Below are 13464 nucleotides of genomic sequence, written 5' to 3'. Positions count from 1 at the left end.
CACGGTGGTTTTGAACAAGTCTAAACTAGAGCTGCCACAGGGCTGTGCTCCTCTCTGGCCTGTTCTCTTGCTCGAGAGTTGATGCCTGTGCAGTTCCACCAGCCTGCTCATAGAGTTTGACCATAACACTTGTGTCCCCCACCCCCCCCTCCCCAGCTTAGTCTTTTTTCTTTTCTGGGTTTAACTTGTGTGAACGCCAGTGCGGGTGCAGTGGTTTCTTCTGCCCTAACCTGCTGCAGAACTACACCCTTGGTGCTCTGACTATGTTTACTTCGTCTGCCCTGAAACCTCTCCTCCTCGCTCGAGTGCAACCGTGCAATTTAGGCAAGGAGGATTTCAAGACATAAGCATCAGGGACAAGACAAGAAATACTTCTAAAAGCAGATAGCTTCTGCTCTGTGAAGCCCTCAGCCTGCCCAAACACTTACACCTGGTGAATTAACGCGTACAGCAGTCTCCCTGAAGGTTTTGCTCACTGGATGTTCACACTGGCTAGTACCCTGCACCTTCCAAGTTACTAAAAAACCCCAAAGTTGCCTCTTGAGTAGGCTCAAACCTCTTCTCCAGTGAGCCGAAGCCTTTTAACTTTTCACAGGAGCCGGGAGGGGCTGAAAATAACTCGTATTTTAATTTCTGAAAGCAGGGTAGGCATAAAGCAAAGGTAGGAGGAGGGGCATAAAGAGGAACGAAGAAGTCTCTGCAGCCGTGCTGCAGCACTCGGCTGCAGGTGTCCCCAGCTGGGGCGTGGGGTCTGGCTGTGATGTGTGTGCAAAGCGGCTAGAGGGCACCAGGCATCAAGGAGCAGCCTTCAAGGGCGGGCTGTTAAAACCCCTATTCCATGGGAAAGACAGCGGACTGCAAATGGTGTCTGGGCTGGACTGGGAGAGAGGTGAAAGCTGTCCGCTAGAACTGAGCAGAAGTAGTATTTTATTAAAATGATATCTTTTGAGACAGGCTTTGGTTTTCCACTTTGATTCTGTTTGCAGCTGCCAAGACCAGACATGGGGAGCCTCGGCCACAGAGCACATCTGCAGAGCAAGGCTCTTAATCACTTAGCTTTTCTGTTCAGCTGCAAACTGGTGTCACTGTTACATTTGTGTGCTCATTTTGTATCAAAATATTCTCTGCAGAGTTTAGCCTTTTTTCTTTTTAAAGCAGCCTCTAAAGATTATCACTGCTAGGGTTTTTTGGGGGGGTTGGCAGGGGTTTTGGGGGGGTTGTGTTTGTTTTTAGTTACTTGAGGCTTGGACAGAATTTGTGCTTCTGAATTTTGGGAGGCAGTCATGGTCACCCAGTTCACTTTTCAGCAGTGCCTGCAGATGTCCATTGCCAGCATAACTGTGCCTTTATGCCTTAGGGATCACGAACTGTTGTTCTCTGTAAGCTGTGTGGCTCTCAGGTATTCCCTTGTAGGTTGTGCTCCCATCAGAGAAGCAAACAGTCTAAATAGTAAGGGCAAATGGGGCATAGCCATGTTCTAGATCTTGGAATGCTTTTTCCAATGAGTCTTCCTGTTTTGCAGGACACAAAATATCCATAGATGTGTATGTCTTTATTTTTCTCTATCCTCTCATGTCTGTTTATAGAGGCCGAAAATTCTGTAGACCTCAGGGTAGGAAAGGTGGATTGGAAGAATCATCAGGCTGAGGAAAGGAAGAGTTGCCCCAAGGTTTTTCTGTGCCTCAGTTCCCTGTGGGAAATGAGTATGTTTATTTGCTCAGCTACTAATTGAGTTAAAAAAAAAAAGACAGCCTCCTATGACCAGGGTTTAAAAATCTGCAAAGGGTGCAAAAATCTCAAAATCCCAAGAATGATTTCTGCACTGCACTGAGTCAAATTGCAATTGTGTTGCATTTACATTGTGGGGACAAAACCACAAGACTTTTGAGTGAGGTGTAAAGAACGTAATGTTGTAAAGATCATGACTGTACTGTTCCCCTGAGCACTTTTCTAGGAATCTGCAGTACACTCTGCATTTTGTGAAATGTGTGTAGGCACCAGGGGTGTAATTGTTAATCTTGTGCTGTTTAAAAAACTGAGGGGGATCCCCTTTGTACAGAGATGGGATTAAGCCATTGCTGCCTCTTAGGTAATTCTTGGCTCAGTTGATTACCAAGCTGTGGTGAAAAGTCATCTTTATGGAGATTTTCTCTTTCCTCCTTGGGCTAGCTCAGATTAATGAAAATAACTTGTGGGTTCATTCTTTCCTGTTAGATGTCCCAGACATGTTTGTATTTTCTCAGAGTAGTGGCAAGTTTGGTTTTGGGTCACTGGGGTTGTGAATGAGTCCAGTAGAGGAGGTGGAGCAAGCCCAGTTTTGATAAACAAGGAGAGGAGAGGGTTTTGCTTTAATGTGCACATTCAGAAGGACCCAGCAATTATTGAACTACTTCTATAATTCAGTTGAAAGTAAAACCACTGTAATATTGTGTGTATATTAGTAGACTAAAGCAGCTGAGAAAGATCACCAAAACTGAGTTTGTTGACTTGATCAGTATTAAATTCCAGTGGTTGGATATGCTGTAAATCTGCTTCAGGTCTTCTCTGCTGAATGCAGGGTTGAAGGTTGTTCAGAAGTGCTTTAAATATAATTGTGTGGGGGTTTGTTTTGTTTTTGTTTCTTCTACAGGTTCTGAATGAGAAAAAGCTCCAAGAAGTTGACAGTTTATGGAAAGAATTTGAAACTCCTGAAAAAGCAAACAAAATGTAAGCAGCTTTATGTGGTTATAGCAGCCTGGCTTTTGGAAGGACATGACTGCCTGTAGTTACATATATAGAATCATAGAATGTTTTGGGTTATGCGCATCTGAGGTTCAGAAAGAAGTATTGATTTTTTTATTTTTCAGTATTGTAAAATCTAAAAGCTGTGAACAATGATAATGTGAAGTTAGATACTCAGAGAAACTTAAAATGGAATATCTAAGTGAAAGAAGTACCTTTTTTTTTTTTCCTCATGCAGTGTAATTAAGCTGCGGAAGTCATTACCATGTGTCACTGAAGCAAAAAAAATTGAACAATATTTTAAGGAGATCTGGATGCTTTGACAAGAACATCCAAGCTTGTAATGCTGGAACTGGCTGAAATGACAGGTTTTTGTGCTCCCAGGAAAGCCTAAAAAAAAAAAAATTTAATCCAGCTGAAACTAATAGCATGTAAATCACTGTGAATTGAGAGCTACTGTTGTTGCCCATGCCATCAGTGAGTGTTAGCACCACTGCGTAGCTGTGCAGGGGTTGCAGTGTCCACTGACCAAGCTGACCTTTCTAGCAAATTGCCCTGAAACCGGGGACAATGGTGGATTCCTTCCAAGTCTGTCTAGGGTGTTATTATTGGAAGATTTCTAACCAGCTTTGGTTATAATGGATACCTCTGAACAAGCTATGCCTTGTGATTTGGCTTTATCCTGCTCTGTAACAGTATTTAGAGGAGAGGCCGGACTATCCCACATCTGCCTGTTTGTAGTGCTGTTAATCTTGTCTTGGAAACATCATCTTGGCCACTTGCTAGACAGGATGTGGCTCTTAATGGATCTCTACTCTGATCAAAGTAATTCCTATGTCTCTTGCCTCTCTGAAAAGGCATCAGTATAAGCCTGGAGCTTCTGTTGGGCTCTGTGAATGCTTAACTCAAGCATTCAGCTTTATCTGTGACCTTGCTTCCTTTGCAGATACTTGACTCACAAAGAGCAGTGGCTAATGGGAACTGGATTAGTCAAATGCCTGTCCCTGACAAGGAATTTACGGGATTGAGATAGCTTCTTAATTGTAACTCTAGATATCAACACTACAGACTATGTGAGGGGGAGAGGAAAGCTGGGCCTAAGGATCTGACACAGTGTGGTTAAACACTGTCCGTATGATTTTTGGCTCTGGTCAGCACCTAGGGCATGGAAGAATTTTCTGTTGTTCATTTTAAGCTCAGCTCAGAACTTGTATTCTAATATCTAATTACAAGGGAGTGCTTGAGGATTCATGGGCGATGAACCAGTTCAGTTTTAAAGTCTTTGAAGATGCGTTTGGTTGAAAAGCATGTTAAATCTGAGCTGTGCAGGCTATGCATTCCATAGAGGCAGAAGGTTCCCTTTTGAAGATGAGTGGGAAGATGCTATCATCAGTCAGTCAGCAGTGACACATAGTTAATCAGGGTACAGTGTTGAAATTTAAATGGATGTCTGTCTTTAAATATGAACTACAAAACAAAGAGAGGGCTTAGGTTTTCTTATTGTGTTGGTCCTAGAAGTAATAAATCAGAATTACTACCTTTTTTTTTTTAAATAAGGTTGTGGGACCCAGCTGAAAAGTCACATCAGGCTCAAACAATCAGCAGGGTTAGTGTTCTTCCTTCATTTTGAGGATCTGGGTATCAATCTCTGCTCTCTTGCAGTCTTAGGGAAAAGAGGAGAACTATAATAGCAGAGGCAGAAAAAAAGTAAAGTGGTTCTAGTATAATCTCGTTCATGTACGTTCATTTACACACTTGTATTTTTCTTCTGCAGAGTAAAGCTGAAACACTTTGAAAAATTTCAGGACACAACAGAAGCACTTGCTGGTAAGTGAGTTAATACCATTGACAAAAAATTATGCACTATTTTACTCATTGCTTACCCCGTCCCTGCTCTGTTTCTTTGCTTAGTTTTTAAATTATAGATTTTTCAAAGTCAACTGTTTTTGTTTTATGAGGTCATCCGTCCAGTCTATAGTGCAGTAGAGATGTAATGAGGTCTAGTTTTTTCCTGCCATGCATATTTCCAAAGCAGCTCACTAATGAACACCATGTAGAATGTTTTGACTGATGTATGTAGCCTGTTGTCAATGATGGATTCTTGTTGAAGCTGAATATAACTGATTTAAGTCAACATTTCGTCACTACCACTGAGACAACAGGCAGATATCAGACTACATATATTATTACACCTGCCCTTGTTTTATGGATGCATATTATGCCTGTGGTTTTTTTGGCATTAAAAAATGCCTATATTTGACTTAAAAGAAATTCAGGTGTTTAAACAAAATGGAAAGCATTATATTCAATAATTTTTACTAAGTCAACACTTAAAGGATTGATGCTGTGGACTAGTTTGAACAGAAATGATAAGAGTTCCAGCTACCCATTCTGAAATGATGTGACTATTACTGCTGAATGTGCTGTATGACATCAGTAGGTGGATGTTCAAGGTCATATTTACGACTAAAGAATGGATCTTCGTATTCTGATATGGCACGGATAGTTTATAAAAGAAGCTAAGGAAACAAAAATGGAGACGCTACCATCATACATATGCAAGTGAAACAACCGAGATTGAAGCTGCTGCATGTTCCTCTTCCTGGCATGCTTTTTGGATTGTGTTCTTTTGCATAGGTTTGGATTCAGATCATGTATAGTTAGGCTGATTTTAAAAAAAAAAGAAGTCATGGAACAAAACAACAGGAAAAAAAGAAAAAACCAAACCAAAAACAGTTCTGCTACTTTGCTTCAGGTTACTTACATGTGAAATGGGAGAGATTATCCAAACTACCTATGTCACATTTCTTTTGAAGGGAATGCTATGTATCTGGCTGGCTTAAATGGGTTAGGAGCTATTGGCCAGCTTGAAAGGTGGAAACTTACCTCTGTTGTAGAAAGTAGAAACTCAGCACAGCACTTAGATTTCACCCTTTCATTTCGTTAAGGTTCTGGACATCAAAAAATCGCTGGCTGTTGCATCAATCATAGAAGTTCAGTGGAGCACAGAGCTGACCCACAAAGAGAGTTGTATAAGTGCCTGCTTAAAATATATTGTGTGGGATTGTAAAGCCTTTACAGATCTATTAATACTTAAGAATGAAGAACGTCCTTTTAAAATTCTTCAGTCTGCATTCTATATTAAAAGGGTCTGTGTCTGACTGCCCAGTCAGTGGGTTTGGCATCATTCTTGGGCTTTACATAGTACATTACCATCATCAGAGAATGCAAATAAGCCATTACTCAATTTAAGATATCATGGTTGCTGACTAAGGGGCCTGGAAAATGGTTGGTTAATTAAATGATGCACAAAATGTTCCCATATAACCTTGCCTTCGGAAATGTTAAACATATATACAAAGCATATGGCATACTGTTTGTAGAGATGCTTAAAGAAAATTGACAGAAATAGAACTGAAACCACATGGAGAAACGAGAGGCAATGGTAGAAGGGTTTCTGATTTAGGCCTCCAACGGAACAAGTGTATAATTTTCTTCTATTTCCATTTTGGCCATTGCATGGCGAAATAGCGTAGCAGCTCAGACTAGAGCTACTGTGGACAGTTAAAATAAAAATATGAAGTTAGGAGTACTATTTTTACAAGTTTTAGGAGGGGAAGGAAACTGCATCTTTGGTCTTTTCATTTTATACAGCATCCACAGCTCTTGTAGAAGGCAAGCTCAGCAAGAACTTGAAGAAAATTCTCAAGAAGATAGTGGCAAAAGATGCCCATGAACAGTTGGCTGTAGCAGATGCCAAACTTGGAGGTGTCATAAAGGTGATAACTGATTTTGCCATTCTTCCTTTTGTCTCCTGCTACTGAAATCTTATAGTCAGGTTCCAGAGATTTTGCAATTATTAGCGATGGATTACGCTGCCAATGCTGTCTTTGCAGTGAGGAGGCTATCTAATCCTTATGATCAAATGTGTACTGCATGTATATTGGGAAGATTTTGTCTTGAGTACACAAGTGAATGATACGGTAAAAGTACACTGAGGTGTTCAGGTTTCCTTGATTTCTCAAATATTGGTTAGAAACCCAGCAGATTAAAAAAATTAATTTCCCTAATAATCCCATCCAGAAAAAGAGGATGGGGGAACCAAACCAAAAAAAAAGCCAGGCAGACACGCTTATTCCTCACTAATAGATGCAGTGATAGTGGGGTGATGACTTACTGTCTTGTTGGGAATATACATCGTTCTACCTTGCTCAGTCTACAAGCAGTTGTGCGTGTCCTTCAGTCCTTGCCTACCAAAGGAAGGAAGAAGTATGGTAGAGGTGTACTGCCTTCTCCAGTGTCTCCTAGGTGTCAAATACCAGGTTCCTATCTTGTGTCTGATTGCTCCCTGTTCTGGTGATTTTTATTCAGACCACCTCCTCATGCTGCCTTAGGAGACTGGTGTAGGCTGCAAAACAAGGAGGATTTAGTGAATAATACCAGGGACTCTGAACTAATTATTCAGTTTTGTTCTTTGAAACAGACCCAAGGTCCCCAACCCTCTACCTCTGAATTTTCTTTCGCTGGCCAAACTATTTCTAGTAAACTGCAAAGTCTTCAATCTTCAGTTCCAGTGTCTACATGGCAGATAGAGCATTAATTATAAATCTCCTCTTCAAACTGGAATTGTTACTGTGTAGCGGAACTGGGGGCATTGCTACCTTGAGCATCAAAGATGACTGAAACTGTTGTGTGGTCACAAGATTGCAGTGGAAAATCCAGGTATAATGAGATAAGGCTACTGGAAGAAGGGCTTTAGAGGAATGCCATTGTTGTGCCTGACTTTGGACCATTGATTTCCATCCTACAGGACAAACTGAATTTGAGTTGTATACACAGCCCAATGGTCACAGAGCTGATGAGAGGAATTCGCTCACAGATTGAAGGGCTTATTACAGGCCTCCCTTCTCGAGAGATGGCAGCTATGTGTCTGGGTCTGGCACACAGGTGAGTTCCTAGAACAGCTCTTTCATCCCATGTCTGCTTTGCTCCTGTGTCTCTGGCTGTGCCGTGTTGCTTGAAGTATCTCTTGGTATGTGACATGATCTCATACTCTTAAGACACATTTGTATACAAAAACTTGTTTTATGAAGGAAGAGCTTTCCAGTTTGCACACACCCTTTAGGGAAAGGCTTCATCTTCACCCAAAGTGGAAGTTGATAGCTTTCCTTTACACGTTAAGTACTGTAGGATTTAGTTTGAAATGTCTCTGTAGCAGTCAAATGGTTCATTTGTAAGTCCATTGCCACTGAGAGACAAGATGAAGGCCATGATTTGCTTATTTATGCCAGCATAAATACCCACATAATACATAATGTAAATGTTAAAGGCAGAGTTGTCTTCCTACCTTGCTATTACTGCGTTTTAGGTCTAGTGGAGCAGTAGTTAAATACAAAGTTGTTGGACCAGCAGGGGGTCAAACATTCATTCATGAGTAATTTTTAATTCATATTCGGACATGAGCTTGTCCTGTCCATGAGCAAGTTAGAAACTGCTTTTTTGTAGCTAATTCCTTAAAAAGATGCGTGTTTGCTTAGAAAATGAGCATTAATATTGAAAAAGGACTTTAAAGATGCGAGTCCTCATTGACATCAAGTGTCTTTTAATGTAGCGTACTGAGAAATTGTAAACATACATTAAAGCCGGATGGTAATGGGCTTTCTCAGACAGTGAGAATCTGTTCCAGGAAGTTTCTTCTGTTGCTTCGCATTAGCGTTCTTGATATTTGCTGCTGGGTAGGTACAGTTTTGTGGATTGTCTCTAGCCACTGCAGAACTGGAAGTGCTGTTGACATGGGGAACCATGCAGAAAGAAACCAACAGCCAATTTCCTGCCACAGCATTCACATTCAATCTGCTGCATGTGGTACAGATAACCTTAACTTTTCCTTTCACCCTGGTCACGGGGCATGTGCATGTACACATGTCAGAGCTGTTATGAAACTTGGGTTGGTGTGGCTTCTGACCACAGCTGAAAGTGGTCAGTGGCATAGAACTGCACTGGTATGAATGAATGTATGGGCAGCTATATTCATGTAAAATAGGAATGGGTGGGACATACTCTGCAGCAGGATGTCAGGATGCTGATGAAACTGTATTTCTGTCTCCTCAGTCTTTCCCGATACAAGCTGAAATTCAGCCCAGACAAAGTAGATACCATGATTATCCAGGCAATTTGTGAGTATATTTAGAGCTTAAATTATTAATGGATTTGGCTTAGCATAGCTGACTTCTTTACATTGGTTACAGAAAAGTATTGCTGTCAGTTTCCTCCTAGCATGTTTCAGCAAATTGGGCACTGGTGTTCAGCTGGGCATAAGGTGTGTTTTCTTAATAGGGTTTTCCACAAGCAGGAACATTTTTAGTGTGATACAGTAAACTGGCACCCACTTTTTCTTAGCATAGAGATCAGCTGAAATACAGGCAGCGTTGGTTCAGTCCTCTGAGGACTTCACTTCCCAGAATGACTCCCTTCTGAGTAGTGTCAGGAGAATGGGTCCCACAGGACAGGATTTTCTGACCCTTCATTTTGGTGGTATCTTGCACAGAGGGCAATATAAAAATAGACTCTTAGGTTAAGCATGTAAAACACACTGCAGTGTGTAATGCTGCATTCTATCTCCTTACTCTCTTAGTGGAAAACAGGCTGAAATTGTAAATGCAGCTAGGAAAGCCCGTTCCTCATTTTTCCTTGAAGACGTCCACATCATAATAAGCATGCTTTCTGAGAAGCAGTGGTGAGGAATCCTGTTTGGAATATTAATTCCCAGACTGTTGTCAATGATGGAACATAGTTAAGCTGAAATTAATGATTTAATTCAGTTCCTTCGTCACTACCACTGAGACAACAGATGGGAATGTTGGTATTGCGTTAGCAGGAAATATTTTAGCCTCAGGGCTCTGTAGCAATATATGCTGTGGGTGTTATACTCTTATGTTGTCAATCTGGTTGTTGGCCATATCTGGTAAATGGTGAGCCTGTTGTGTTTGTGTTGGGTATATTTTTATTGTAAAGGTAACTAAAGGGTTTAATAAAATCTTTTAAATCAAGTGATTGAATACAACATCAGTTTCTCACCTTTAAAACATTTTTCCTTAAAGTTTATTAGATGGCTGAGTTTTACATCAATCTTGTGTGTTGCACCTTGGATCACTGAGAGGAAGAGTAACAGGCTGCTGGTCCCCTTCCAGGGGAATGTGCTTTGCAGCTGTTAAAGGATTCTGTCCAAGACAGTCCCAGTGATGAAACTTTCAGGCCACACTCATGGGAGTTCTAGTATTTCTATAATATTGTGCCTGGGATTATGCAGTTCTCTGAAAAGTAGACTTCTAATGTACTGCAGCTTATGTTTCATTCCAGTCTTTATGGGATAAAGTACTTCAGTTTATCTCTCTTTCCACTACTTAAATTTGTTGATTTGAGAGTTTTCCATTTTTTAGATTACCTTTTTAGAAAAAAAAAGTCTATTCTTCTTTCTCTTAGCACTGCTTGATGACTTGGACAAAGAACTGAATAACTACATCATGCGCTGTAGGGAATGGTATGGTTGGCACTTCCCTGAACTGGGCAAAATCATCACAGATAACCTAACATATTGTAAATGTGTGCGGAAAGTTGGTGAGTAATAAGGAGGCATTAGCTTGGAGAATGTTGCATGTTAGTATGCAATGCATTAATGGCCCTGATTTGTAGACCAGTGACTCGCTTGTCCAGCTAGTCGTGACCCCGTATACAATCCCGCCTTCAGCAGCGGTGTAAATAGGACCAGTAGAAAAGTGGTGCATGCTTGCATCTGTATGTTGATGCAATTTACCATTTTGAAGCTTAAGAGAAAGCTAATGCCATATCACCAGTCAGTTCTTCATGGACCACCAGCATATCTTCTTAGAATCACAATTAGTCAGCAGACCAGTTTGGAAATTAGCTGCCAAAAACTGATGTAAAGAGAATTGCTGCTTGTTTGCGGGTGTTCTTGGAGACAACAGCTGCTGGAATTATTCATAAGAGCAGAAAGAACGACAACTGTAATATTTTGGACACTTGCTTTGCCTCTTAGGCATGTGCTTTGTATTGATGATTTTTTTTTTTTTTTTAAAGAAGTTTGCAGGCCAGAAAGAGACTTAAAATTATAAGGGAGCTTTTTTCCCAGTTGTAGGAAGAATTACGCAGGTTTGGTTAGTGGTAAATGACTGCTCGCTTCCTGGAATTCTTCCTTTGTAATCTTGTGACTGAAAACTTTGCAGCAGCAGCTACTGAAAAGGTGAGGTATGCAGCATTACAGAATAAGGGCTTTCTTTTTCTAGTTTCAAATTTAATATTTCCAACCATTCTCAGCTAGTATAAACATAAAGTCAGAAGACTGACATATATTTTTGGGAGTTTGGAATAGGATGACAGCAGATTTGACTCACTGTTGTTATTTTGGCCTTTTATCTTTGTCTGTTTCTGTGCTTTTTTACTAGTTCATCTCACCCTCAGCACAAATATGCTTTCATCTGTCCCCCACAGGAGACAGAAGCAATTTTGCCTCCTCTGATGTTTCTGACATCCTACCAGAGGAGATCGAAGAGGATGTGAAAGCTGCCGCTGAGATTTCCATGGGGACAGAAGTATCAGAAGAAGACATAAACAACATAATCCATCTCTGTGATCAGGTATGTATACGTGGATGAACAGCAATTAGAAATCCAAATTAGTTAGACATATCAGAGCCTCTTCTACCAAGGAGAGGTTTTCCCAGGGCGTTGCTAACGCACTTGTGATGGCAGTGATGATTCCTATTTTGTTGCTCTCCTGATTTACAGGCATGAGGGTGCACAGTCACTACCTCATCTGAGCCATCTGACTGTTGATGTCTGTGCAAAGCCTTCCAAAAGTGTCAGTCTTTTGGTTGGAATTTTGGCATCATTGTGCTTTTAAGTCCCTGAGATAATGCTACTGTATAGCCTCTTTTTAATCTGTCACTCTTGAAGCTAGGTGATAAACCTTGGGTTAAAAGTGGGGCACTGAGGCCCAGAAGAGTTAGGACCCCTATCCTGCTTTCATCTAGATTGTATGTGAACTCCCTCTGACTTTAGTGGTGCCAGTTGGATCCCTTTGTGACTTTACCAGGGAGTGGCAGGTTTAGGAGTAGTGAGTTCCTGTTCTTGGTCTAGACCAGGCTGCTTTTTTATGTGCATTCTAATTGTGTGTATTTGTATGGAACCAGTAAAGAGCATTTATCCCATTTCAAGAGAATGGTGACAAAGATTTATGTGAAAACTGAATGTTCCAGGGTTTTGTCCTAAAGAAAATGTCCTAAGTATTTTTGTTCTGCTTCGCTGTCTTTGGCATGTTGTCAGCTCCTTTATCAGGAGCTTTGCTGAGAAAGTAAGTTGTATAACGGAATGAGCAATACAAATCCAATATACTTTGTGGATGGAGCTCTGCTCTGGGATATGCCCTATATAAAGCTTTCTATAACTCTGGTTCATGGTTGTCTGTGCATTTTGTGTTTTGTTAGTCTCCCTCATTGGAATCATCACCACTTCTCATTTCAATATATTTAGCTTTTAATATTTGTCGATCAGCTAATACTGATTCCTGTAACCAAACTGTCTGTGCCAGGTGATTGAAATCTCTGAGTATCGGACACAGCTGTACGACTACCTGAAGAACAGAATGATGGCCATTGCTCCTAATCTTACTGTTATGGTGGGCGAACTGGTTGGAGCAAGGCTCATTGCTCATGCAGGTGGGTTACACTGATCAGCGTAAATAAAGCTTAGATGACCTCATCAGAGGTTTTCTCTGAGGAGCTGGTCAGCTAAAAGCATTATGCAAGGCTCTGATGAACATCTTATGGTAAAGGTGAGAAAGGTGGCTCTTGAGGAATCTGAGAATACCAACACAACCTCAGTAGTAGTCTGTGATGATGAAGTTCTCAGTTGGCCTGAATCCTTTCTGGAAAATGAGGGCAACTTAAGTCACTACCTCTTCTGAGACGCTTACTGAGCCTCCTGCTGATACTCTAGTCACTTCTGAGGTAAAATGCTGACAAACTGGCATTAGGCTTTTATAGTCAAACTGGCTCAAGGTAATGGCCTTATTTCACTTACCTATGCTGCAGTTCTGTGGTGACACATTCTTGCTGCCAGACTTTGTCAGAAGCAGGCATTAGTCCAGTAGAATATGTTTTACTGAGTCAGCTGCCTTTTCTGTTGCTGAAATCAAACTAAGACTGAGTTAGTTGAGGCATGAAAGACTGAAATGGCTTACCTGAACATGAAAGAGCTCTCGTAGAAATAGATGGCTCTGACCTTCCTACTTTTGAATAGCATAGGAGTAGCCTCCTGCTTCTCTAGCTGCTCCTTTGACGAATTACTATTGCTGTGTTACCTCCTTCTAGGTTCCCTCTTGAATCTGGCAAAACATCCAGCTTCAACAGTTCAGTTACTGGGTGCTGAGAAGGCACTCTTCAGAGCACTGAAGACTAAACGGGACACGCCTAAATTTGGCCTTATCTATCATGCTTCCCTAGTGGGACAAACCAATACCAAAAACAAAGGAAAGGTGAGTTGCAGAGTTGTTTACCAGCTTGGCTTTTTCCACAGCATGAGTATCTGTCGATGAGATGGCTTGAGCTTCACAGTGAGGCTCTTACCATGGCTTGTTTTACCATATTGCTTCGTGGTTATGTGGAAAATGCCACTGTCCCATAAATCCTTGGATGTCACTAATTCCTGTTCAAAAAACCGAATAGGA

The 13464-nt window shown here is 41.1% G+C and overlaps 1 protein-coding gene and 4 non-coding genes across 5 annotated transcripts in view; all 5 read left to right on the top strand.

The window, feature by feature from the left end:
• The first annotated feature begins 1283 nt into the window (after positions 1 to 1283).
• The window catches only part of NOP58 (NOP58 ribonucleoprotein), a 22944-nt gene continuing 10763 nt past the window's right edge, over positions 1284 to 13464 (top strand). The window contains exons 1-10 of the mRNA XM_035899111.1: positions 1284 to 1399; positions 2566 to 2706; positions 4496 to 4548; positions 6376 to 6500; positions 7532 to 7668; positions 8833 to 8897; positions 10204 to 10338; positions 11230 to 11375; positions 12328 to 12454; positions 13109 to 13272. Of these exons, the coding sequence (XP_035755004.1) occupies positions 1284 to 1399; positions 2566 to 2706; positions 4496 to 4548; positions 6376 to 6500; positions 7532 to 7668; positions 8833 to 8897; positions 10204 to 10338; positions 11230 to 11375; positions 12328 to 12454; positions 13109 to 13272 (1209 nt within the window). The remainder of the gene's footprint in view (positions 1400 to 2565; positions 2707 to 4495; positions 4549 to 6375; positions 6501 to 7531; positions 7669 to 8832; positions 8898 to 10203; positions 10339 to 11229; positions 11376 to 12327; positions 12455 to 13108; positions 13273 to 13464) is intronic.
• LOC118452790 lies at positions 4799 to 4887 on the top strand. The gene has a single exon (XR_004842621.1). It is a non-coding gene; the product is annotated as a small nucleolar RNA SNORD70 (small nucleolar RNA).
• On the top strand, positions 9488 to 9575 carry LOC118452791. The gene has a single exon (XR_004842622.1). It is a non-coding gene; the product is annotated as a small nucleolar RNA SNORD70 (small nucleolar RNA).
• On the top strand, positions 11481 to 11564 carry LOC118452793. Its single transcript, XR_004842624.1, has one exon. It is a non-coding gene; the product is annotated as a small nucleolar RNA SNORD11B (small nucleolar RNA).
• LOC118452792 lies at positions 12622 to 12707 on the top strand. Its single transcript, XR_004842623.1, has one exon. It is a non-coding gene; the product is annotated as a small nucleolar RNA SNORD11 (small nucleolar RNA).

Source organism: Egretta garzetta, unplaced genomic scaffold, assembly GCF_000687185.1.
Source record: "Egretta garzetta isolate BGI_Z169 unplaced genomic scaffold, ASM68718v1 scaffold297, whole genome shotgun sequence".
In the NCBI taxonomy this organism is placed as follows: Eukaryota; Metazoa; Chordata; class Aves; order Pelecaniformes; family Ardeidae; genus Egretta; species Egretta garzetta.
Note: the sequence above shows the minus strand (reverse complement) of the source record. Positions and strands in the feature narration are given on the sequence as shown.